The sequence below is a fragment of the Mus musculus genome, chromosome 1, assembly GCF_000001635.26.
Source record: "Mus musculus strain C57BL/6J chromosome 1, GRCm38.p6 C57BL/6J".
NCBI lineage: Eukaryota > Metazoa > Chordata > Mammalia > Rodentia > Muridae > Mus > Mus musculus.
The window spans coordinates 154,536,645-154,564,417 of record NC_000067.6 but is presented as its reverse complement, the minus strand read 5'-3'; the positions used below and the strand labels follow the sequence as shown (position 1 = coordinate 154,564,417).

General features: G+C 40.2%; 1 protein-coding gene across 23 annotated transcripts in view; it reads left to right on the top strand.

Annotated features, from left to right (window-relative positions):
- Positions 1 to 27,773, top strand: part of Cacna1e (calcium channel, voltage-dependent, R type, alpha 1E subunit) — a 493,980-nt gene that overhangs the window by 320,368 nt on the left and 145,839 nt on the right. For all 23 annotated transcript variants that reach the window (XM_030243929.1, XM_017312578.2, XM_017312848.1 and 20 more), the window contains one exon: positions 2,584 to 2,687. In XM_030243929.1, the coding sequence (XP_030099789.1) occupies positions 2,584 to 2,687 (104 nt within the window). The remainder of the gene's footprint in view (positions 1 to 2,583; positions 2,688 to 27,773) is intronic.

Below are 27,773 nucleotides of genomic sequence, written 5' to 3'. Positions count from 1 at the left end.
CTGAAATAGATGACGTGTGTAATTCAGAGAAAATTTCACAGATGGATAAAATGTTACCAGAATGGATTTGTATTGATCTATTTTTAACAAGCGTGTCGTCATCTTCAAAGTGTGGCCATTTATTAATTAATTACCTCTGTGTATGCCAAAATCTTCGTCATATCCCAGATATTAAAATACTCAGATAGTTAAGAGTAAACCCAAAGCATTCTCAGCCAACTCTGGCTGGACCAGTACTGTTTGTCATGTGAGTTTTGTAGAGGTATTAGGAAGGACATTTCAAAGTCTTAGTCAGTAAGGGAGAGATTCTCTTATCCTTTTGTCTCATGGAATATATCCTCTGATGTATTCATAGAGTTGTTTTTGTTTGTTTGTTTTTTTTGTTTTTTTTGAAAGAGAAGGGTTCACCACCAAGGAAGTTAATGAAATGGTATAGTGAATGAAGTAAGCAATATGGCTTTCCACCATTCTTCTCACTAGCTGCGAGACATAGATAATCTGCCATTTCCCTAACTTTCTCTGGTTACCAAACCCATTTTCCACAAAATGCCATCCTTGCCTTCTACAAATCACAGCAATGCAGAGTACGCAGTTTTATATAGTTATATAGGTTTCACTCTGTAGCCGCCCTAGCTCCCTTTCAACCACAGCTCAGTGGGAGATCAGAGATACCTCAAAATCCACAATTTCAACATTGCCACTGCTGATATTGACACTTTTATGGGCAGCTGAGCTCTGATCCAGGTGCTTGGTGTAAACTTTGTCCCTGCTGCCAAAGAACACTGAAGGAGGGACTATTGAAATCTTAAAGCAAGTGGATTATATTCATCTGGAGCCACTGAAGTTAACAAGACTTTAAAGATATATTAGAGTCCCCATAATCATGAAGACAGGCAGAGCTCTGTGGTGAGCATCAATGTCTACCTTAGCTCACAGCAAGATGCACACCTCAGTCATCTCAGTCACACCCACCTGCCCCGTTCTTCACACCCCACTTGGCTCTCAGCATATGGTTCTGCTGCATCTTCTTTCTGATGATGAGACATGGCTTTCTCTGGGATTTGCCCTGTGTCCTCTCTACTTGTATCTAACCAAGACTCCGGTAAGCCAAAGTCTCTGACACTGAAGTAAGGCAGAACTTTGTTCCATACAGTTTAATTTTTTTTCATGTAGTTTGTTTGTGTCAAATTTTGAGTCAACTTTATTCCAGTGATCTGATCTGTGATCAGTGCAGGGCCAGAACAAAAGGCACAAAGTTGCCAAAAGGACTTGGGATTATTTTTAATGGAAGATTTGACTGTCCAGTGACAGCGGCCATAGACAATCCACAGATAAGTTATGTGGCTTGACATTGGAATGGGGAAAAAAATGAGACAAACTGGAGAGGGAAAAATTGATTGGGTTTATAAAAGTCCACAAGAATCATGAGAATGACCACTTTAAGATATATTTCCAGGGTTTCGTAGTAAGGATTAAGAGGCACATAGAAGGCATGGATGGTGGGCCAGCACTGCGCCACAGATGTTCTGAGCTCTGGATCTGGCATTTGATCTTGAGGGACCCATTTCCCCAATAAATTAGGGACAAAATATCCATTGTGAGTTTCAAATGGATATTGAAAGTGATTCATGAAGGGTGGGGATAGGGAGAGTGTTCAAAGGTCTGCATGTGGGAAGTACAAATCCAGAAAATCCCTTCAGAAAAACTTGAGCAGGAAGAATCCAATGAACAAGACCCATTGTTGAGAGACAGCACCTCAGTATTCTTGGAGCTCAAATTTCAAGGGTCTCATAAGACATGGCAAGTCACCCTTTCTCAGTTCTGGGCGCCTCAGCAACTCTGCATCCAACTTGGATACAAGAATCCATAATCTATATTTCTGTGCTTTCCCCCCACTTCTTTGTATCAGCAAGAGGTAGAGGAGAAGGGAGCATGATGAGAGAGCTTGAGGGAGATCAGATCTCATACCATCACTCTGAAAAATCTAGACATAGTCTTTGTTCTGCCCAGGGCTTTGCTGGGGCCAGACCTGGGCCAGCTCTGTATTACCAGCTTGTGATGGGTAAAGGACAGCTAACCCCAGAACTGGGTAACATAAGGAAGAGCCTAAGTCGTCCTAAGGATCCCTTCTAAGGGCTTTTCTAACACCCATGGGGTAGGGTGACAAGTTCAGCCTGCCCTTGGTTTTTTGTTTTTTGGTTTTTTTTCTCTTTTTCTATTTATCTAGCTTAAGAGTGCAAAGGATGAGAATAAATGTTACCAAGAACTATAAAGCCAACTCACCTTTTTATATCCTTGGAAAAAAATTTTTTTTGATTTTTCCATTCAGTTTTCACTCTTTCTAAGTAAGGGTATTAGAATTCTCTCACTCAGGATATTGCAGAGATACTGATGTGGCCTTCACTAGGCACAGGGTAAAATGTGAGTTGTCTTACAATAAAGTGGAGTGGGGTTGGGGGTGAGGTAATGTTGAACTGTATCACGCCATGACTGTTACATCACCCACGGTATGGAACCTCTGGAATGCAAGCCTCGCTCCTGGGGTGGCTTTAAATCTTACGAAACCATTTTTCTTTCTTTCAGACCAATGATGCCTTAGGAGCCACCTGGAACTGGCTGTACTTCATCCCTCTCATCATCATCGGATCCTTCTTTGTTCTCAACCTCGTCCTGGGAGTGCTTTCCGGGTAAGCCATACTTTTTTAAATCTCCTTTTCTGAGCTGCTATCTGGGGGCTAAAACCTCCTGATTGAAGATAGGTTCACTCACTTACCTGTCACGTCAAAGACACTGGGCAGACCCTTGTGCCAGTGTTATCCCAGCTATGTCAGTGCGGTAACAGATGATTGTTTTAATCACCTTGATTATTTTTAGACTTTAAAACAATCTATATGTTGTGTACAGTTGTAAACACAGTACCTTGTGAGTTCTTTGACCCATTCATATTTCCATTCAATAACTCTGTGTCAAGCACTGTGCTGGTTGCTGTAGACATATAGTTAAGGAAGACAGAGACTCTGTCCTCAAAAAAAAAATTGCTTGCTTTGCAGTATATTGGACATCACATCTCATGTTTGTAACTCGAATTCATTTATAGTGGTTTATATTCCTGGTGTCTATCATGTTTTGCAGAGATGCTTTTGCCATTTGAAATGGGGAGTGCAAATTTTGATTTTACTGACCAGTGTGGAAAATAATAATTTGGGGGAAGGAACAAATTTTTGCAGTCTAAAGCCATTAGAGATGCTTTCAAACAGGACTGGAAATTGCATGGGGTATAAGATATGTGTTAGAATAACATAGGATAATGGAATATACGGAGATAAATAATCCAGTGAAGATGGAGAAATGGGACATTGCATGGAGCGTAAAGAAGCTAAAATGTAATATTTTAAGATGGCTCAGTCTAAGTAAATATCCTATAAAACACTACATTTTCCTAAACAAAGTTGAGATGCTGGTGAAGATGATGATGGTGATGATGATGGAGATGGTGATAGTGATGGTGATGATGATGGTGATGATGGTGGTGGTGGTGATGATGGTGATGATGATGGAGATGGTGATAGTGATGGTGATGATGATGGTGGTGGTGATGATGGTTGTGATTTTTGTTGACCGTATGAGTTCTTCGAATGATAGTGTGTAAAATGATCTTTATGTTTACACATAGCTGATTGAAACAAGTTGGTGACTTTTTGGGAAAGTCTATGAATAGAGGAAATGCACACTAAGAAGGTACAAGAACAAAGAAACCGAAAGGTATAACAGCAGAAGAGACCGTGAACAAACCATTTTTATTCAACAAATGGTTAACGCCACAGTAGTTGTAAAAGCTGAAGTTTAATGGCCTCCAAGGGAAAATGATAATAAACAGGCAGACTGACACTTCTTCTGAGCTCAAGAAAGGATTGGGAACTAGAGACAGCAAATATTCCTGAGAGCTGGAGTGTACATGCTATTGAAAACAAGAGAGTGATAAGAAATCATACTACCTGCTCAGTCTCTAGATAATACTGGCTAGTATCTGCCCCCTGAACACATTAGGAGGTCGAGGTCTGAGCCATCAAAGGTTAGACTGGTGACACTCACTGCATCTTAAGGTGGTCTTGACAATGTCATGGAAATAAGAGGCCTAAGTGACAGTTCCTAAGGTGAGTGTCAGCTCCACGACCCACTTCTGTTTCTCAGAAAAGCAGCAATCTGGCAATAGTTTAGAGGACTCTACTGAGGGGATTCTGTCTTAAAAGGAAAAGATCTGTCTTTTTGACAGTCTGATGAGGTCAGAGAAACAGGTTCCATTCCGTCAGCCCCCCAGCAAAGCTCACCACGCTCATTCCCTATGGCTATCGCAATAAACATCACAATCCAGGTAGCATAAAATGGACGGACATTTAATCCTCTGGTAGTTTTTGAGTTACAAGTTCCAGATCTGGCAGGCCCGTGCTCCCTCCAAGGGCTGGAGAGAATCATTTCTTCCATCTCCTACCCGGCTTTGGTAGATCCAGGCATTTCTTGGACTATCACCATGACTACACGTCACCCCAGTCTCTGCTTCAGGGCTCACATGGCCTCTTCCTCTCCCCGGTCTGTCATTGCCCTCCGTCTTGCTCTTATAAGGATACTTGTGATTTGATTTAGAATCACTGGGTAATCTAGTTTGATCTCATCTTTTGAATACACTTAACTTTGCTGGTATCTGCCGACTCTTTTTTCCAAATAAGGTAACACTCAGGAGTTCCAGGAATTAGAATATGAATGGTCTTTTGAAGCCAGTTGCCATTCACCCACTGCACTGATACACCACTGGCCCCAGCAGAGGATGCAGAGTTTCCACTGCCTTGCTCATAAGTGTGAGCACACAGCCAGGGATCAGCAGCATTGGAGGGAAATGCCCAGTGTGAAGGTCCCTTAGCAGCATAATAAGGAGACAAGAGACATGCATGACTGTGAGCAGCTCAGGTAGTAAAAGATAACGTACAAGCTCATGTCTGATACCAGCAGAGATAGAGACAGAAGTTCATACATAAAATAATAGCTTATGATGAGAGGGTGTTGAGATGAGGAAGGGCTGTGGGAACTATATGGAACATACACTTGATGTGAAAGCAGTACAAAGTTGAGTTAATGTCAACATGTAATCAAACCAAAAAGATAATAAAGTTGGAGTGAGAAATTAAGGGTACCACTTAGAAAGTATGGTTAGGGGAGAGACAAGAGACAGAGACAGAGGGAAGCACAGACAGAGAGACAGAGACAGAGAGAGAGAGAGACACTGATAGACTCGAAGAGCAAGGAATGGTGACAGGCACTCATAACCCCAGCCCTTGAGAAGCAGAATCAGGAAAAATCACATCCTGGGCTACATAGTGAGACCTTGTTTCAAAACATTTACAATTGAGCCAACGCTTTAGTAAGAAAGTTTAATAAAGAGAACAATGAAGCAGGAAGAAAGAATTAACGTAGAAAAATATGAGAGAAGTTCCCAGAACAAAAGACTCAGCATTGCCAGATTTAAATAAAACCGTGGACTCGTGTGCAAAGATGTTATTTCTGGTGTATTTCTTGGCAGTGGGCATGGGAAGCACGGGGACATCCCAAGCTGGGAATTTAGATAGGTAAACTGTTGGATGCACCCCTGGCATGTGCTGTAGCAATAAGAGTAACAGATACCGTGTACACATGGACGGGAGGGTATCTTAAGAATGTTTCAGTGAAAACAAGGAGACAATGTGATATGTTATCACATTTGTATATGTATAAAGCACAGTTGGTAAAATGTGTTTAAATGTAAAGTTATGCATTTGGCAATATTGTAACAGTTCATGTGGCGGAATGCAGATGTGTAAACTAACCATTAAAATACCCAAGCGTTAAAAAGTACACTCCATATAGGAAAACCACACCAAGGTAAATTGCTGCGAACTTCAGGCCATCAGAGAAAAGAATGTTCTGAAAGTTTCTAGCCATTGGGTATATGGCTACTAATTGGTATAAGGAAACAGAATGCCAGGGAGTTTCTCAGTGGCAACACTGAAAAGCAGAGAGCTCCTAAAACTTCCCAACAGCAAAACGGCTTTCACGATCAAATGCTCTGCCTACCCAGAGTGCCAGTTATCTGTATGGACAGAATATGGACATTGTCAGGTACTTTTGGGGGAAAAGCTTGATAAAGAACACACGTCACTAAGAATAAGGAAGCAAGTAAGAAAGCAAGGAATGGAGCTGGGGAGATGGCTCAGAGGTCGAGAGAGGACCATGTGGCAGTTCATAAATATCTGTAAACTCCACTCCCAAGAGATCTGACATCTGCAGGCTGTGTGCGCACACACACACACACAAACACACACACATACACACAGAGAAAGAGAGAGAGACAGAAAGAGAGAGAACAAACATATATGTAGACAAACCGTAATACACATAAAATAATAAAGTAACTTTCAAAAGGAAAAGACATAAAGAAAACCATGGTACGCATGTACACAAGTGAGTCAGTAGAGGACAAAGACAAAGGGATTGAGCCCTGGTGTTACAGTGTAATGGAATTAGGGTAATAACTCTCAGTGACCTAGAGGACATCATCATCCAACTAACATAGGGCGACAGAGGTCCTCACATGCTATCTTTAGAAAACAAGTGAAACTAATAAATGCCCCGTTGTGTTATATTCTGAAGGGCTCTGTGATTTCTTTTGGTCCAACTCCCCCCCCCCCCACACACAAAATAATGTATTCTCTCTCTCTCTCTCTCTCTCTCTCTCTCTCTCTCTCTCTCTCTCTGTCAGCATCTCTGTGTCGCCTCTCCCCATCCCATTACCCCAACTTAAGCACTTAATTCCACATCATGCACAAGTGTTACTCCTAACGAAATAGAAACACAGCAAGTCTTCTGTGTAGCTCAGCTGACAACCTGGTTTTCACTGTTGATGCTGAAGCCTGAGCTAGTCTCTTGCAATGTTGCAATTGCCTTTATAGGACTGGAGAATACCTAATAAAAAATATATTAAAAAAAAAAGACTGGAGCAGGGGAGGCTAACCATGGGGACAGGAAGAGGGTATCAAAGGCCAAAATCTTAGGTTCCACAGTCAGCAAATCATCAAGCAGTTCCTAAAATTGAAAGATAAAGAAATAGCAGTGTCTTAAGTATAATATTTAGAAAATGTGAAACGAATACCAGAAGAAACAGAAGAGTTGAAAGTGGCTGTCTCTGGAGAGGGAGATTCTGGGCTGGGGAAAGGTGAGACAGAGGGCTGCTAGTTTTTTTCATTATGATCCTTCAAAACCTGTTTGACTTTTAAAGTTCTATATGTACATCTTTGAGAAAAATAAAAACCTTAAATTTTGAAGTAAAATGATCAGAAAACAAGTAGGATGGACAGACAGAGTAAGGACACCTATCTAATACCAGCATGGTTGGATTGACATGGAGGGAACAGACACAGGATAATCAACAAGGAAATAATTGCGCCAGTGTTACCAGTGTCACACTAAGAAACATGGCAGAACTCTGTAAAATGGTCAAGGAGAAGAAATGGTGGCCACTAGGAAGGGGTTTGTAACTGTCTGTGACTATTTGGTTGTTCCCAGTTCTGTGGGCATCAATTCCTCTCTGGCTGGGAGACCGTCTTCAGTCAGAAGATGCCATGCTACTGGTCTGGCTGATGCCTCTTTACTACCTGAAACCTAAGAAGTGGTGTTGGCAGCTGGCAACAGCTGGTGTGAAAGAATAAATTCTGACATTTAAAGGAGTGTTAACAAGAGGAACCTTGCGAGCTGGGGCTGAACTACTTTTGCCTTGGTTTTATTTCTGTATTCTGGTGCTTCGTACATTGTTCAGCATTTAGAGGATTTTCACTGGTGTCTACAGAGGGCTCAGTACCACTGGGTCCTGTGGATAGGAGGGGTCATGGGCTTTCTCGGCTACCTGATCTGTGAGCCCTGGCCTCTAGAAAGGATGAAACCTCTCCGTTGGAGTGGAGCTTTGTTTGGCATTCACAAGTTGAGCCTCCTGGGATGTAGCTTTGAACATTTTGTCTCCAGGGAACAGGGTTCTGTGACCTGTGAGTGTGCTGGATGTTATGTGCCCATGTGATTCCAGGAGTGGAGAATCAACAATTTCTGTATATATAAGGAAGATACACATTGCTCCCTACATTGAGTAAGAGTCCCCCGGGCATCAAGTATGGCAGTGACTGAAAGCCCCATCCCAGAGGTTGAGACACTGATGAAAAACTGTGAGGCATGTTTGTTGGCTTCATATTTAAGAAGGAAAGATGGATAGAAGCATTGTAGCATTTTTACGTGTCTCAGAGGAAATAGGATTTGATGAAAACCATTAGCTTAGGCTTGAAGAGAAGCAGAGCTTCCTGTCTCCATGGCAACAAACTAGGGCTGCATAAGCACATCCTGAAGTGCTGTCAGGGGCTACAGGGCACAAAGCTCACACAAACAGAAAATGACCCTGAGCTATTCCAGCTTCTCCACCTATTGCTTCCAGGGCTTGTGAGAGAGGAAGACAAGTGTAGGGGCCAATTGTGCTATCTCCAAATAGGGGCAAGGAAGTTAGGCCAAGGACTACTTACAGATGCACTGGGGAGCAATGAGAAGGCTCACATATGTAAAATGTCTTGTAGTTTTCAGAGCACCTTGCTTCCAAGATCTTATTCATTTCTTGCCACAGCTTGTGTTGGCACACAACATCTTTAAAGACGAAGGAAAGAGCTAAAGAACCGATCTCCGACAAGTTCTTGGCAGAAACAGGCCAGAGGTCATTGTCGCTCAATCTCTGGTTAGGTGCTTATCTTATTATCCCAGGTAGCCTTCAGAAAGGCTTCCTAGAGTGATGTCCTGGCCACAGTACAAAGGGTAGGTTCAAAGTTTAATGTGTACATGCATTAGTCACATGCTTATTCTTAACACACTGGTGTCTATATATGCAATGTTACCTTGTACATATGAGGAAGAAGAAGAAGAAGAAGAAGAAGAAGAAGAAGAAGAAGAAGAAGAAGAAGAAGAAGAAAAAGAAGAAGAAGAAGAAGAAGAAGAAGAAGAAGAAGAAGAAGAAGAAGAAGAAGAAGAAGAAGAAGAAGAAGAAGAAGAAGAAGAAGAAGATTATTCCAAGACCCACTAGCAAGACCTTTTTGCTCTAAGGACTGATGGAAAGAGGTGAACTGTTAATAAGAGAGGAAGGGTTCTTCTGGTTGCATTTCTTCAATGACCAGAGTAGCTTCCATAGCAAGCAAAAAGACAGGTGCCTATCTTGCTACCGGCTCATTTACTGGCTGGATTTGACAACTGGATACCATTCATCAAACCTTTGTTTAGTATTTGCTGCACAAAAGACACTTTGTTCTCGGGTTGCAAATCTGAATAAGACAAGGTGATTTTAGATTAATGAAGGAAATAATTTAAGACATCTAATTGATTGATGTTCCCAGGATTTGTTCTTTCAAAGTGTGTCTGAGCCACATAGAATTGCAGTTACTTGTGCATTTCTGCTGCCCCTCTTCAGGTATTACACCCCTCCCCCACTGTCAAGACTCCTTTCTCATTAACCTTCTCTGACAATGAAACAAAGCAAAAATAAAAGGCATGTAATGGGGTCTAAGTTCTAGGATCTTGAGATTCAAATTTTGCGAAAGTTATTACTTAAGATTTTTATATTTATGTTCTATAGTTTAGGTTCAAGTAATTTTGCAAGGAATTATTAAGTACATAAAAGTGAGTAAGACCTTTATCTTGGACTTGGTCATAGAAACAGACTAACTGATGTGTCTTCACCTTGGATATCCTGACTCATCTGTCCTTGCACATTAGGAGGTGGGAACTGAGCCTTTTCTGTGTCTGACTTGAGACAGAAATAGTTGCTGGTCTTATAAAATAAATTTTCCAGTCCAAGTTCAGCAGTCCAGACGAGATCCGAGTAGTGCTGGTGGATATTAATTGAGATGTGTCTGATCTCTAGCAGACACGTAGACACAGTTAAAAATCACTGTGTGATTTAACTACACAGCGGTGTTACTAGAATACTAAAACTAATGTCAATCAGGAGACATCACTCAGTTTCTCAGGCAGCAGTTACTGAGCATGCGCTATAGTGTTACCCAGGGTCTGTGGGTATCAGATTAGACAAGTCCAGAGAACTGCTATCCTTAGGGAGCTCATAATCTAGGTAGAGAGACAGCAACAGGGCAAGCATTAAAAATAGGTGGATGGCAATCTGTCTCAGTAAGGAAAGATGCCTACCCCCAAGCTCAACAACCAGAGTTTGATCCCCAGGACCTCTGTAGTAGAAGAAAAGATTATCCCAGATTATCCTCTGCCCTCCACCTGGATGCTGTAGCAGGCACATGCGACTTCCCTACTAATACAGACATAAATGTGATTACAAAAACTTAGATTAGAGGGGGACCAAGATCAAATACAAATAGCTGAAGAGTATAACACTTCTGCAAATTTTTGAGAGTGGCTAATAGTTAGCTAGAACAGAGGGAATAAAAAAAGACCTTTCAGTTGGGTTAAAAATTACAGAGACTCTTGAGAGAGTAGGGAGGCAAGCTGGAAGCAAGAGTTCCAGAGAGATGCAAGGACCCTATGAGTTCAGTGCAGTGAGGACAGAAATGATGTGGTAGGGTGAGACCTGCAGGATTTGTGACTGTAGGACGGTGGTTCTCAATCTTTGGGTCTCAACCCCTTGTGGGAGGGGTCGAAGGACTCTTTCACAGGGGTCACCTAAGGCCATGAGAAAACACAAATATTTACATTATGATTCATAACAATAACAAAATTACAGTTATACAATAGCAACAAAAATAATTTTATGGTTGGGGGCCACCACAGCATGAGCATCTGGTATCAAAGGGTTGTAGCATTAGGAAGGTTGAGAACCATTGGTGTAGTGTCTGGGTGTCACTGGGATAAAAATATAAAAGAAGACAATCTCTTGGCTATTTCTGGATTTCTGAATTGAGCTTCCAGGTGGCTGGGAGAGAACAGAGAAGCAAGAGTTAGGTTTTGAGGGAAGTGGGATAGGTTTTGGATCTATTGAGTTGAGAGAACATAACACACTTTCTGCCTTTTGGCTAGCTCACAGCAGTGGAGTAGGGTTTGTTTCAGGTTGTTATTTTTAAAGCTGTGATTTATTGAGTCTGTGCTGTGCACCAAACATGGTGCCAATTCTACGACATACATTGTCTCATTTAATCCTCATAAAGATCCTATGAGGTATTGCTTTCTTCTCCTATAAATGGGGAAATGGTGGTAGGGAGGGTTGGTAGCCTGCCTACAGAAACAAAGCTGTTAAGCTGAAGGATCAGAATTTGTTTTAAGGTCTGCTGTGGCTGAACACCTAACCCTCGTGCATATCTGCCATGCAGCACCTATGATTTGTCCAGAAAGATATGTTATTGTCTAGGATCCAGGACAGTGCAATTTGATGAATACAGAAGGGACTATCAGTGGTTACCAGTACAATCCTGTAGACAAAGACTCCATCTTAAATCTTATCAAAGCAATTACAACAGAGATTGCATAAAGCCTATTTTGAGTAGAAAGATACTTGTGTGACCATGGGGTAATATATGAAACTAAATGAAAAGATATGCAATTCTTTAAGATAGTTGTCAAAATTGTACCTTAGAGTATGATAAAAAATTCTATGAGGAAGGAACTCTATGTTATCTTTTTGTACTTGGCTCCTGGCCTCCATACTACACAGGAGGAACCTCACATAGATTATAAATAACTTATTTAGTGACTGGGTGTCAGGTCACAGCTAAAACCTAGGTTTCTTTGGTTCTTAACCAGGAAACTTTTCCAATTCTGTGCCATGGCTATAGGTAGAAGTAAACAAGGTTTACCGTGTAAACCTTGCATCTGGGTTTTTGTACAGACGTTGTACAAAGATATGTTGTAGAACAACATATCTTTCTGCTCTTATCATTTTGTGGCTATATGATATTAATTAAGTCTTTTTACTTTTCTGTATCTTCACTTATACAATTGTGGCTTAAGATGCATATATTCATTATATACATGATTATTGAGGAAATCAGGTTAGGTTGCAAGTGCTCAGTGTTTAGTGTCTTGAGATAATCAATACTTACCACTGGGAAGGAACGCTCTGTTTTACTTACCACCTACATCCATTGAGCCAATTAGCATGATCTCAAAGACTTCAAATGTTATTCTAAGGCTGAACATCCGTGGTACCCTACAGGTAACAGGAGAAATGGACGGGGTCCTTATGCCCCACATAGAGACATCAACTTAAACATTCGATCATTTGCATTCCCTTGGAAATATCCTTGCTTTTCTACCCTCTGTGATCTGGAGTAAGCCTCAGTTCGAATTTTAAGTATCCTTTCACAGTATATTTTAATATTATTTCTCTTTTTTATTTTTTATTTTATATTAATGGCATGTTTATTAGTACTGTATTGGTAAGGCTCTGGCAGAGCCTCTCAGAAAACAGCTAAATCAGGCTTCTGTCAACAAGCACTTCTTGGCATCAGCAATAGTGTCTGGGTTTGGTGGCTGCAAATGGAATGGATCCCCAGGTGGGGCAGTTTCTGGATGGCCTTTCCTTTAGTTTCTGCTCCACTCTTTGTCCTTGTATTTCCTTTAGACAGGAGCAATTCTGGGTGAATATTTTTGAGATGGGTGTATGGCCCCATCTTTAAACCAGGGGCCATACCATAACCTCTGAATATGGTCTCTACAGGTTCTTTCTCCCCTTTATTGGGTATTTCAGATAATGCTATCCCCATTGGGGTCTGGTAGCCTCTTGCTTTCCTGGCATCTGGGACTTTCTGATGGCTATCTCCAGTTCCCCATCACCCATTGCTACTCGCCTCTGTTCAGTTTCCCATCCATACATCTGGGGGAAGAGGATCATAATTTCACCCATTACATGATGTTTTCCAGGTCCATAGTCCTGTCCCTGTTCTGCAGTTTAAAGTCCCCCCCCCCGATATTCCTGTAGCACTATGCTATCTTTATAGAATTGATTACTAATCGTAATAGAATTACTTTATAGCATTTAATACTAACACTAAAGTCAAGTGCTAACATTTATTGAGAACTTGTCATCTGCCTGCCACTGTGCTAAATATGTTGTGTAAAGTATTTCACTTAATTTTTATAGCAGCTTTGTGAGGTGGGAACAATTTTCAACTCCATTTTACACATGAAGAAATGGAGGCTAGAAGGTCAGAGTCTTGACTAAGCTTGCCTCCCTAGGATGGGATGTCGTCCTTGCACTGAAATTACAAATTTCACTGTTGCCTATTGGGTTTTTTTTTTCTTTCTCATATTGGTTATGCCTTTCTACACAGTTGGATCTGTATTTGTATCCTAGTAACTTTAAATTTTTTTTTTCTGAGTTGAAGAAAACTGAGCTATGCCAGGACCTCCTTGGGGAATGCCATGCCCCTTTGAATCCCACAGATATTGAAATAGCAGAGAAATGGAAGCTCTGATATCTCCAGCAGAGTCACAGATTTTGGAGATCTTAAAGGAGTACATGCCAGTTGAATGGTTCTCTTATGTTCTTGTTGTTTGTTTGTACTGAGTGTGAGGGTTACAAAAGAGGAGAGTCTCCTGGACTATTTCTGAGTTTCTGAGTTGTTTGGTACTGAAGGTTAGAACTACAGTCTTACTAAGCAGTCACTAGCACTAAGTATATCCCCAGACAAGGATGCTCATTTTTTAATTTTATTTTTTTATTTATTTACTTTTATTAGGTATTTTCCTCATTTACATTTCCAATGCTATCCCAAAAGTCCCCCATACCCACCCCCCCAATCCCCTACCCACCCACTCCCCCTTTTTGGCCCTGGCGTTCCCCTGTACTGGGGCATATAAAGTTTGCAAGGCCAATGGGCCTCTCTTTCCAGTGATGGCCGACTAGGCCATCTTTTGATACATATGCAGCTAGAGTCAAGAGCTCAGGGGTACTGGTTAGTTCATAATGTTGTTCCACCTATAGGGTTGCAGATCCCTTTAGCTCCTTGGGTATTTTCTCTAGCTCCTCTGTTGGGGGTCCTGTGATCCATCCAATAGCTGACTGTGAGCATCCACTTCTGTGTTTGCTAGGCCCCGGCATAGTCTCACAAGAGACAGCTATATCAGGGTCCTTTCAGCAAAATCTTGCTAGTGTATGCAATGGTGTCAGCGTTTGGAGGCTGATTATGGGATGGATCCCTGGATATGGCAGTCTCTAGATGGTCCATCCTTTTGTCTCAGCTCCAAACTTTGTCTCTGTAACTCCTTCCATGGGTGTTTTGTTCCCAATTCTAAGAAGGGGCAAAGTGTCCACACTTTGGTCTTTGTTCTTCTTGAGTTTCATGTGTTTTGCAAATTGTAACTTATATCTTGGGTATTCTGAGTTTCTGGGCTAATATTCACTCATCAGTGAGTACATATCATTTGAGTTCTTTTGTGATTGGGTTACCTCACTCAGGATAATGCCCTCCAGGTCCAACCATTTGCCTAGGAATTTCATAAATTCATTCTTTTTAATAGCTGAGTAGTACTCCATTGTGTAAATGTACCACATTTTCTGTATCCATTCTTCTGTTGAGGGGCATCTGGGATCTTTCCAGCTTCTGGCCATTATAAATAAGGCTGCTATGAACATAGTGGAGCATATTTCTTTCTTACTAGTTGGAACATCTTCTGGATATATGCCCAGGAGAGGGATTGTGGGATCCTCTGGTAGTACCATATCCAATTTTCTGAGAAACTGCCAGACTGATTTCCAGAGTGGTTGTACAATCTTGCAATCCCACCAACAGTGGAGGACTGTTCCTCTTTCTCCACATCCTCGCCAGCATCTGCTGTCACCTGAATTTTTGATCTTAGCCATTCTGACTGGTGTGAGGTGGAATCTCAGGGTTGTTTTGATTTGCATTTCCCTGATGATTAAGGATGCTGAACATTTTATCAGGTGTTTCTCAGCCATTCGGTATTCCTCAGGTGAGAATTTTTTGTTTAGCTCTGAGCCCATTTTTAATGGGGTTATTTGATTTTCTGGAGTCCACCTTCTTGAGTTCTTTATATATGTTGGATATTAGTCCTCTATCTGATTTAGGATAGGTAAAGATCCTTTCCCAATCTATTGGTGGCCTTTTTGTCTTATTGACGGTGTCTTTTGCCTTACAGAAGCTTTGCAGTTTCATGAGGGCCCATTTGTCAATTCTCGATTTTACAGCACAAGCCATTGCTGTTCTATTCAGGGATTTTTTCCCCCGTGCCAATATCTTCGAGGCTTTTCCCCACTTTCTCCTCTATAAGTTTCAGTGTCTCTGGTTTTATGTGGAGCTCCTTGATCCACTTAGATTTGACCTTAGTACAAGGAGATAGGAATGGATCAATTCACATTCTTCTACTCGATAACCACCAATTGTGCCAGCACCATTTTTTGAAAATGCAGTCTTTCTTCCACTGGATGGTTTTATCTTCCTTGTCGAAGATCAAGTGACCATAGGTGTGTGGGTTCATTTCTGGGTCTTCAATTCTATTCCATTGGTCTACTTTTCTCTCGCTATACCAGTACCATGCAGTTTTTATCACAATTGCTCTGTAGTACAGCTTTAGGTCAGGCATGGTGATTCCACCAGAGGTTGTTTTATTCTTGAGAAGAGTTTTTGCTATCCTAGGTTTTTTGTTATTCCAGATGAATTTGCAGATTGCTCTTTCTAATTCGTTGAAGAATTGAGTTGGAATTTTGATGGGGATTGCATTGAATCTGTAGATTGCTTTTGGCAAGATTGCCATTTTTACAATGTTGATCCTGCCAATCCATGAGCATGGGAGATCTTTCTATCTTCTGAGATCTTCTTTAATTTCTTTCTTTAGAGACTTGAAGTTCTTATCATACAGATCTTTCACTTCCTTAGAGTCATGCCACAGTATTTTATATTATTTGTGACTATTGAGAAGGGTGTTGTTTCCCTAATTTCTTTCTCAGCCTGTTTATTCTTTGTGTAGAGAAAGGCCATTGACTTGTTTGAGTTAATTTTATATCCAGCTACTTCACCGAAGCTGTTTATCAGGTTTAGAGGTTCTCTGGTGGAATTTTTAGGGTCACTTATATATACTATCATATCATCTGCAAAAAGTGATATTTTGACTTCTTCTTTTCCAATTTGTATCCCCTTGATCTCCTTTTGTTGTGGAATTGCTCTGGCTAGGACTTCAAGTACAATGTTGAATAGGTAGGGAGAAAGTGGGCAGACTGGTCTAGTCCCTGATTTTAGTGGGATTGCTTCCAGCTCCTAACCATTTACTTTGATGTTGGCTACTGGTTTGCTGTAGATTGCTTTTATCACGGTTAGGTATGGGCCTTGAATTCCTGATCTTTCCAAGACTTTTATCATGAATGGGTGTTGGACCTTGTCAAATGCTTTCTCCGCATCTAATGAGATGATCATGTGGTTTTTGTCTTTGAGTTTGTTTATATACTGGATTACATTGATGGATTTCCGTATATTAAACCATCCCTGCATCCCTGGAATAAAACCTACTTGGTCAGAATGGATGATTGTTTAATGTGTTCTTGGATTCGGATAGCGAGAATTTTATTGAGTATTTTTGCATCGATATTCATAAGGGAAATTGGTCTGAAGTTCTCTATCTTTGTTGGATCTTTCTGTGGTTTAGGTACTAGAAGTAATTGTGGCTTCATAGAATGAGTTGGGTAGAGTACCTTCTACTTCTATTTTGTGGAATAGTTTGTGCAGAACTGGAATTAGATCTTCTTTGAAGTTCTGATAGAACTCTGCACTAAGCCCGTCTGATTCTGGGCTTTTTTTTTTTTTTTTTTTTTTTTGGTTGGAAGACCATTAATGACTGTTTCTATTTCTTTAGGGGATATGGGGATGTTTAGATTGTTAACTTGATCCTGGTTTAACTTTGGTACCTGGAATCTGTCTAGAAATTTGTCCATTCGTCCACGTTTTCCAGTTTTGTTGAGTATAGCCTTTTGTAGAAGGATCTGATGGTATTTTGGATTTCTTCAGGGTCTGTTGTTATGTCTTCCTTTTCATTTCTGATTTTGTTAATTAGGATGCTGTCTCTGTGCCCTCTAGTGAGTCTGGCTAAGGGATTATCATCTTGTTGATTTTCTCAAAGAACCAGCTCCTAGTTTGGTTGATTCTTTGAATAGTTCTTCTTGTTTCCACTTGGTTGATTTCACCCCTGAGTTTGATTATTTTCCTGCTGTCTACTCCTCTTGGGTGAATTTACTTCCTTTTTTTCTAGAGCTTTTAGGTGTGTTGTCAAGCTGCTAGTGTGTGCTCTCTCTAGTTTCTTTTTTGGAGGAACTCAGAGCTATGAGTTTCCCTCTTAGAAATGCTTTCATAGTGTCCCATAAGTTTGGGTATGTTGTGGCTTCATTTTCATTAAACTCTAAAGAGTCTTTAATTTCTTTCTTTATTCCTTCCTTGACCAAGATATCATTGAGAAGAGTGTTATTCAATTTCCATGTGAATGTTGGCTTTCCATTATTTATGTTGTTATTGAAGATCAGCCTTAGTCCATGGTGGTCTGATAGGATGCATGGGACAATTTCAATATTTTTGTATCTGTTGAGGCCTGTTTTGTGACCAATTATATGGTCAATTTTGGAGAAGGTACCATGAGGTGCTGAGAAGAAGGTATATCCTTTTGTTTTAGGATAAAATGTTCTGTAGATATCTGTTAAGTCCATTTGTTTCATCACTTCTGTTTGTTTCACTCTGTCCCTGTTTAGTTTCTGTTTCCATGATCTGTCCATTGATGAAAGTGGTGTGTTGAAGTCTCCCACTATTATTGTGTGAAGTGCAATATGTGCTTTGAGCTTTACTAAAGTTTCTTTAATGAATGTGGCTGCCCTTGCATTTAGAGCATAGATATTCAGAATTGAGAGTTCTTCTTGGAGGATTTTACCTTTGATGAGTATGAAGTGTCCCTCCTTGTCTTTTTTGATAACTTTGGGTTGGAAGTCGATTTCATTCTATATTAGAATGGCTATTCCAGCTTGTTTCTTCAGACCATTTGCTTGGAAAATTGTTTTCCAACCTTTCACTCTGAGGTAGTCTCTGTCTTTTTCCCTGAGATGGGTTTCCTGTAAGCAGCAGAATGTTGGGTCCTGTTTGTGTAGCCATTCTGTTAGTCTATGTCTTTTTATTGGGGAATTGAGTCCATTGATATTAAGAGATATTAAAGAAAAGTAATTGTTGCTTCCTATTATTTTTGTTTTTAGAGTTGGCATTCTGTTTTTGTGGCTGTCTCCTTTTTGGTTTGTTGAGGGATTACTTTCTTGCTTTTTCTAGGGCGTGTTTTCTGTCCTTGTATTGTTTTTCTCTGTTATTATCCTTTGAAGGGCTGGATTCGTGGAAAGATAATGTGTGAATTTGGTTTTGTCATGGAAAACTTTGGTTTCTCCATCTATGGTAATTGGGAGTTTGGCTGGGTATAGTAGCCTGGGCTGGCATTTGTGTTCTCTTAGGGTCTGTATAACATCTGTCCAGGATCTTCTGGCTTTCATAGTTTCTGGTGAAAAGTCTGGTGTAATTCTCATAGGCCTGCCTTTATATGTTACTTGACCTTTTTCCCTTACTGCTTTTAATACTCTATTTAGTGCATTTGTTGTCCTGATTATTATGTGTTGGGAGGAGTTTCTTTTCTTGTCCAGTCTATTTGGAGTTCTGTAGGCTTCTTGTATGTTCATGGGCATCTCTTTCTTTAGGTTTGGGAAGTTTTCTTCTATAATTTTGTTGAAGATATTTGCTGGCCCTTTAAGTCGAAAATTTTCATTCTCATCTACTCCTATTATCCGTAGGTTTGGTCTTCTCATTGTGTCCTGGATTTCCTGGATGTTTTGAGTTAGGATCTTTTTGCGTTTTGTATTTTCTTTGATTGTTGTGCCGATGTTCTCTATGGAATCTTCTGCACCTGAGATTCTCTCTTCCATCTCTTGTGTTCTGTTGCTGATGCTTGCATCTATGGTTCCAGTTTTCTTTCTTAGGTTTTCTATCTCCAGCGTTGCCTCACTTTGGATTTTCTTTATTGTGCCTACTTCCCTTTTTAGGTCTTGGATGGTTTTATTCAATTCCATCACCTTCTTTGTCGTGTTTTCTTGCAATTCTTTAAGGGATTTTTGTGCTTTCTCTTTAAGGTCTTCTACCTGTTTAGCAGTGTTCTCCTGTATTTCTCTAAGTGAGTTATTAAAGTCCTTCTTGATGTCGTCTACCATCATCATGAGATATGATTTTAAATCCAGGTCTAGCTTTTCGGGTGTGTTGGGGTGCCCAGGACTGGGTGGGGTGGGAGTGCTGCTTTCTGATGAGGGTGAGTGGTCTTGATTTCTGTTAGTAAGATTCTTACATTTGTCTTTCGCCATCTGGTAATCTCTGGAGTTAGTTGTTGTAGTTGTCTCTGGTTAGATCTTGTTCCTCAGGTGTTTATGTTAGCCTCTATCAGCAGACCTGGGAGACTAGCTCTCTCCTTAGTTTCAGTGTTCAGAGTACTCTCTGCAGGTAAGCTCTCCTCTTGCAGGGAAGGTGCCCAGATATCTGGTGTTTGAACCTGCCTCCTGGCAGAAGTTGTGATCCACTCACAGATGTCTTAAGATCCTGTGGAGGGTCCTGTGTATACCTTGTGGGTGTCCGCAGACTCCACGCCCAAGGTACCCCGGTGCTGGCGTGGACCAGAAGGGATTGTGCCCCTGATCAGGCTGGGTTTTTTGCTTCACTATTTAATGCAGTCTCAGGTCTCGCGAGATTGGATTGGAGCAGCAGCTGTGTTCCACTCACCAGAGGTCTTAAGATCCCATGGTGGGTCTTGTGGGTAGCTTGCGGGTGTCAGCAGACTCTGCGCCCAAGCTACCCTGGTACTGTTGGGACCAGAAGGGTGCTCATTTTTATATATGGTTGTTAGTAATTATTTTCTTTCATGTAATTGCTTATGCCCCTGCCCATTTTCTCTGTGCTGTGCTTATCTTTTTCACATAAACTTAAAGTATATACTTAGTTAGTAACAACATTAGCCCTTTTATGCCAGATGTGGCAAGGTGTCAGCCTATTGGGGATCATGGACAACCACAGCTACAGAAGTTGAATCAGTTGCTATTACTTTACAACACTCCATTTAGGAAACATTTTATGGGTGCTCACTTATCTATTTCTCACAAGCAGAATTAGACAAGTCTGATAGTTCTCTTATAAATCAGAGTAAAGGTTACAGTGAACATTGCAAGGTCTAGAAAAGCTTATCAGTGTGGATTCTGAGAGTCACTCAGCCTAGAGTCCCTTGGAATCCAAAGTAGAACTTGGCTGGGGGGTTATTTCTATGGGGATCTTTGTTGCTGGCTTCTGCACAAAATGAGGTAACTCACATATGTGCTGTAACTCACCAGAAAAATGCTTATTTTGAGTTTATTAACAGTGAATATTTGTTGCACCAGTGGGTGGTATAAACCATTCTTGTAGATGTTGAAGATTTAAGTTCCTTCCCCTAGGGAGTTTGTGTTCCTAATTTGCATGCATAACCTATAATTAATGTACTGTTCACCATTGTAGTACCCCATGTTTGGGACAGGATCCTCAGCATTCTTATATTGAAAATGTTGTGCCCCTGTGCCCCTGTCAAAAATCATGCTTGTGGGTTTTTTTTTTTTTTTTTTTTTTACCGAGGAGAGCAGAGGTACATTCTAAGGGTGCCACCAAGGTGAATCATCAAGTGACAAAACATGGTTGTAGGTAAAAGTGAAATTGTACCTGGGAAGGACCCATAGTTGTCCCCAGATAGTTCAGTTCAGATAAGCGAGGCCAAAGTGTGAAAGGAAAAGAAAGAGAAGTCAGCAAGCAGGACCATCACAAGAGATAATGGAAATAAGGTCCTATTTTATAAAGATTTATATGCTCTGAAGATAAGCTGGACCAATTAAGTCATGACATCATTGAGTGCCTGGTGATGATGAAGACACCAGCGAAATGTAAAAATGTCCCCATTTTGTATTGGAAGATTTTACACATATGGAATTTCTGATCAGCTACATTCTTAAGTAGCTGTGATAGTCCTAGTATCCCTAGGTAATACTGTAATTTAATAGAGATTCAAGACTCTGATAATCTTATATGTATGTGGATGTACATATATGAATATGTATGTATATACATATATATGCATACATCTACACACATTCATACATTCATGTGTTGTCTCTAATATATATTCTCTAGTCTTTGTCCCTCTGTAAAGTATTCAAGGATCTCATGAAATACCTATATCATTATATCAATTTGCTTTACTTGGTGACTAAATTTCAACCTATTTCAAGAATGTTTCCACCTTAGAATTAATTTTACTTACCTTCTTTTTAAATGAGGGACCAATTTTTTACCTGTAGAGTAATATGAATTGAAGTAACATGTAGAGATGCCCTTGCTATGAGATGATTGTGAATTTAATTTACCCACCTAATGCAAAGTCCCAAAGTGTACACCTGTACCTATCCCTTAGATTTCTAACTTAGGATGTTCCAAATTGAATTCAGTATCTCATTGTTGGGGAACATTGCTATTAAGATGGCAGTCCGCCATGACAGGATGGTTTCTGAGCTCAGCACAAAATGTGGGGATTCTCTTTCTCAGTGGAACTTTGCCTGTCTTTGTTGAAAAGTGCCTAGACACAGGTAGCTGGCCTCTTCAGGCCTTGACTGAAAGGTAACCTTGTACAGAGCTTTCTGCAAGGCTGCAAAACTCAGCACACACATCCAACTCTGGCTGAAGGCCCACAAGATAATTAGGTATTGCACTATAACCAATCAGCCCTTCCTGCTAACTTGATGCTGTGACCTAATAGCCCCTTTATACTTGTACCCATAAAAAAGCCCTTATCCTATCCCTGAATCAGTCAAGTTGACTCATCTGGCTGCAATGGTCTCTCGAGGTCTCTCTGTCATTCCACCTCTCCTCTCTTTGCTCAGGTTGGTAGCCAACCCTCTTGGTAGAAAGCGGGTGGGGACACATCTCATTTTCCCATTCTACCATTAAACATGCATACCACCATTCATTATTCTCTCTCTCTCTCTCCCCGTCTCCGTCTCCGTCTCCGTCTCCGTCTCCGTCTCCGTCTCCGTCTCCGTCTCCGTCTCCGTCTCCGTCTCCGTCTCCGTCTCCGTCTCCGTCTCCCTCTCCCTCTCCCTCTCCCTCTCCCTCTCCCTCTCCCTCTCCCTCTCCCTCCCCCTCTCCCTCCCCCTCCCTCTCCCTCCTTCTCCCCCTCTCTCCCCCTTCCCTCTCTCTCCCATGCTTTATCATACTTTTTATCCAAGATGAAATATCTTAACTAATTTTGATTCTTTCTCTTATTTATTCTCTGAACCTACTTGTTTATCCAGACATGCTAATCCTACTCAGAAATGTATTGTGAACTAAATCTTGGACCATTCTGGACTCTGAGTATTCTCCCTGCTTTTGGCCAGCCTGAAACCCAGGATGAAAACAGTTAGTTGCAGTTTTGTTTACCTTTGTTGCTTATTATGGCTTCATATTGCTTAAGTAATAGAACCATACCTGTACCCTTTATTTAATTAGGTCTTTAGGAAATGGGTATTGATCATCTGTGTGCAGTGTTCTAAATGTTGGGAACATTAAAAAAAAGCAAACTAAAGATTCTTATCCTCATCAAGCTTGCATTTGTATCCCAGGAGAGTCTAAAAACAATGTTATAATTTAGATAAGTGAAAAGACAATACCCCTCCCTTTTTAAAGAATACTGTAAAGCACAAGGGATACGTTTCCCTTATTTTAGTCTTTAGTGTAGCATTAGAGTATGCGATGAAGATTTTTTTACTTGTTGAATTATGTTGAAATTTACTTGAAAATTATGTAAATATTTTTGGATAAGACATTTCAGACAAAGAACAATGGGAAACAGATTTTTTTTAAATCTATATGTGATAAAATAAGTTCCAAAGTAAAAAGGATAAAAACAGTAGTATATTCTAGGCGTAAAGGGACTCAAATACATATTATGGATTTATATATGAATTTATAATATATAAATCATTTGAAATTGGTGAAAATGAATCATTCAGTGAATGGTATTGATGACTAGCTAATTACTTTGAAAGAAAAAAATGGAGTTGGATCTCCATCTTATGACTTACACCAAAATAAAATGGTGGTGGAGGTTGTATATTCATTTTAACATTTAAATTGTAAAATGTTATTTTTTAATTGTAAAATGTTTAAAAATTATGGAGAATTAAAGGTATTTTCAAGCAGGAAAGGACTTTATAAACATGACATAAAACAAATTCCATAAAGGAAAAAATGGATATATTTGGATGTATAAAAATAAAAACAGATGCTATAATTCATTAGCAGGAACAAAAGACCAAACTTGAGTTTGTTTTGAATTTTATATAATTAGGGAAGAAAGTAACACAAGGAAAGGTCACTGTTGAGCAGGAAGACTGTAAGAAGTCTCTGACTTCAGAGAGAGGACCATGATCCCTAATGGCTAAACAGTAGAGGAGAAAATAGCCTGGCAGATTTAGGTGGAGAATAGGACATGGTTTCCAACTCCACGTTCAAGGGAAGATCCTGTAAACAAGGATGGCAACCTGTGAAAACCTTAGAGGGCTTTGGGTCCATTTCCTGAGATGAATAGTATTGGCAAAAAGAGAAATCAATAGTCTGAAAGAAAGATGCTTTCAGTCTCAGACATAGAGGGTTTGAGGTTTAAAAAGAACAAAAAAATAGATCAGCCAATATCTGTATACTTAGAACATAGGAAGAGAAGATGCGACAAGTTATCAGAACACAACAGAGGAAACTGTATCAGTGTAGACAATGTGATCCAAGGAAAACATTGAAGAAAGAAAACTCAGATCTAGGGATGGAGATGTGGAGAAACTAAGTTTAAAAGTCAGGAAGTCTAGACTGCTCAAAGAGAATCACTAAACCTAAAGAAAGCATTGCTTTGTAGGGGACAAAGATGTGTGGGCCTTCAAGAGAGAGTAAGGAAACCCCAAAGGGTAAATGACTCACAGAGAACCAAAAAGTAGCTGTCAAAGTTGGCAAATCGGATCTATCTGTCTTTCTTTTCCTTTCTACTTAGAGAAAACTCTAAAGTCATAAGAAGATAGAGAAAAAAGTTCCAAGGTAGCCTTTCCTTTAGCTCCCCGACATAACATCTTACAAGGCTATAGCATGATATTCAAACCAGGAAATAGCATTGGTATAATTCATTAAGCTCATGGAGATGTTCTCAGTTTCACATGTCTTCTTTGTATGTATGCTTAGCTCTGTATTATTTCTGTCACATGTAGATGTGTGGAATTGTCATTATAACTAAGATATGGGCTGTTCCGTCAAAAGACCCCATCTTCTCTTCATAGCCATCCTCACAATCTTCTACTATAACCCCAACTTCTTCGTATTTTTAAGATGGTTTAAGGAGTATAACCCTATGAAATGTAAGATTGAAGTCTATCCCCACCGACCCTTTCTACTTTTGATTAGTATCCTATTATATGGATGTTCCACATTTTGTTTAACCATTTACTCCTTGGAAGACATCTGGGTTTTGTTCATCTTGGCTCATTTATAAGTAATATTACGTAGCTTTTTTTTTCTGCACAGGATTTTGAGTGAATATAGATTTTTCTTTCTCTGGAATAAATGCCTAACACTACAACTGCTATACCATATGGAAAGTACCTATATAAGAAACTTCCTAAACTTCCTATTTTCCATTCAGAGAGAATTTACCAGTTTATATTTGCCTATACTATAAGGGGCTTGTGTTTTTTTACCCCACACATTTCCTGATCGTTTAAATTTTCAATAATAAATAATGAATATTAATAACCATCACAAGCATGTGGAAGGTTTAAGACAGTATCAAAAATGTACACCAATGACTTTTAAGTAGCATGTTTCTTATTAAAATAGAAAAATAACATCACATAAAAGTATTGAGTGGGTAGAAAATATGAATACAGAGTTAACAATGTCTAATTTTGGCAGTTAAACAATCTTGAACAAACATCTTAATCACTCTACATTACCTCACCATCAATCAGCCTTTCAGTGAAAGAGCCCAAGTCAGTGTCCCTCATCTTGGATACCCTCCAACCTCAATTCTAAGTTTCCTCTACCTTATCCCTGCTATCCAGTTGCTAGGTGTAGATTTCCCAGATAATCATTTCTTTGCCTAGAAATAACCAAGCTATAATAACCATGTCTATGTTTTGCCTTATCTGGGGACCTCTGACTTATTCTTCAAGGTCAAGTTCTTTTCGCACTAATAGAATTTATTTACCTTATTTTATCAGACTTTTTCCCCTGGAACTCTGTTCCTTTAACAGCATTATGAAGGCAGGCACCATAGTGAGTTCTCTTTCCTTTTCCCCAGCACTTAGCTAGCATATTTAACAAGCACGTGGGTAGGCTCTGGGAAAATGTCCTCTGGCAAACAAATCAGAGGTCAACTTCCTGTTTGGGACATCTGTATCTGTCAGTAATTGTCTCAAGATTTTCAGGAATTATTTTCAGGGGCTATAATTCCCCAGAAAGCCTAGTTCACGTTAGCTGACATGCGAGGCACAGGGTACTGCAGTAGAACCCTCTTATTCTGACAGTGTCAAGGGACACCTCTGCAAACAGTATCATGCATCTTCCCCTTCACTTGGAGAAAGGGACAATGAGTATAACCTCAGTGTAATTGTGTCTTTTCTGATATAGAGACCCTTTAATTGGCTTCCTTTGTTCTGTTGTAATTTATCCAGTACGCTCACTTCACAGTAGCTTTCAAACCAAAAATCTTAGCTGTTTGAGAATGACTTTAAAAACAAAACAAACAAACAAACAAAAAAACCTGGAGCTTACATCTCTTTTTCTGGTCTATAGAACATCTTGATAATTGGCTTCACCAAGAAGAAACCTGAGTGTTAAAATTCATTCTGATCATATAGTGTATAGTCCTGCCCCTGCAGTTAGACATGTTTTCTATGAACTTGCCAGTGCCATGGCTGAAGTACAACCTCTTGCTAGCTCTGGTTGATAATCACCGTCTTTACAACTTGGCTTGTATGCTTGGTGCTTGGCATTTCTAGATTTTAAGTTCAGATGCTGAGAGAGCTGTAGCTGAATTAAGAGTTCTTTATTTTCCCCCTGGTGTCAAGTGCATCACTAAATTCTCAACACTTAATTATCATTGCGTCCCAAAATATTCCTCATTTAGCAAAAATATTGAAATGACTCGTTCCTGTTGAAGAAGCAAGCTCTGATATGCAGAACACTGAGATGTATGCGCCATCGAGAACCCGAGGGAATGAATCTATTTGAGAGCATCTGCAGGGAATAGTAGGGACCACAAAGCCCATTTAAGGGCCATGTGCCTCTTACCTGTATTGGGCTCAATCGGGCAACCAATGTTTAGTGGCAACAACCCACTGTATGAAGTTGACAGAAACAGGGAATCATCGCACTCTCATCCGAGTTTATTGGAGTGGCATTAAAACGAGCTGTGATTTCCTTCCCCGTCCCCACACTCCCTTCTATACTCCACACAGGTGTCTCCTCTATCCTTTTGTCTCTGGGATTTCATATCATAATCTCTACTTAGATCAAGGCACCCAATAGTAAAATATTACATAGCAGGATGGTCTTATTAATAGCCAGAAGCATCTTATTGAGCAAGAACTGGAAGAAGAAGGTGCAAGCTGTTGGTTTTTCCATAGAGTGAAGTAAGAGGAGAAACATCTGTCAAAATGCTTGCTCAGCAAATAGACATTAAACACTCATTCATGCCAGAGACTCTGAACAAGATGAGGCCTCTCACCATGAGCTTCATATTCTGATAGCTAGAAAACAACACAAGCAGAGGTGTTACAAAGAAAATAGACATACATTGGATAACAACATTGGTTCTTAGGAAGAAAAAGTGGAAGACTCAAAAGATGACTGTCAGCATGCTATGTGTAGGCTGGCCTGACGGCCCCTGTAGGTTCTGGGGGATAGATGCCACACCCAGCTCAAATGCCCACTCCCTCACTGTTCCCATGAGTGTGGTTTTCAGTGGGCAATGTCAGTCTGAGAATGTGAAGACCCAACCAACTGACCTGAGCATCTAATTGTATTAACTAATCTACTTGGGGACAGCCCTGTTCTTTACACGATTTTAAAAAAAAAAGAAAAAGAAAGAAAATGCCTCTCAGTTACCAGCTTAAAGCTGTCGTAGTGGATTAAAGTAACTCAGTATACGTTTCAGAGATAATTATCTGACAACCATGGATGTTCCTTTTATTGATTTTGTTATTTGACATTGTCATATGTGTATATAGTGCATTCTGATTTCTCTCTGTCCCCCCACCTTCTTAATCTTCCCCACTTCCCATCAACCCTGCCTCACCCTTCTCAACCCTACCTCATCCCTATCAGTTCCTCTTTCAAGTTCATGACTTTTGGGGTTTTTGACTCATTTAGTTTAACCAGGCCCATCTGTGTGACTGTTGTGTTTAAATGATCCACTGGAGCCTGGCAGGGTCATTACTGGGTACCCAACCGAAGGCAAAGATTTCCTGCTTCTATTGCTGTCCTTTCTACTTCCTAGACTTCTGTATATGCCTCTGTATATACCTTCTGCATACATTTGTGAAGAGGAAAACTACATTTTAAGAATCATAAGGCTGAAAAGAGTTGGAGGGTAGTTCAATGTCAACTTATGCATCCCCAGAGAGGAAGATTACTCATGCAGCCTGGTACTCATTTCCGGCC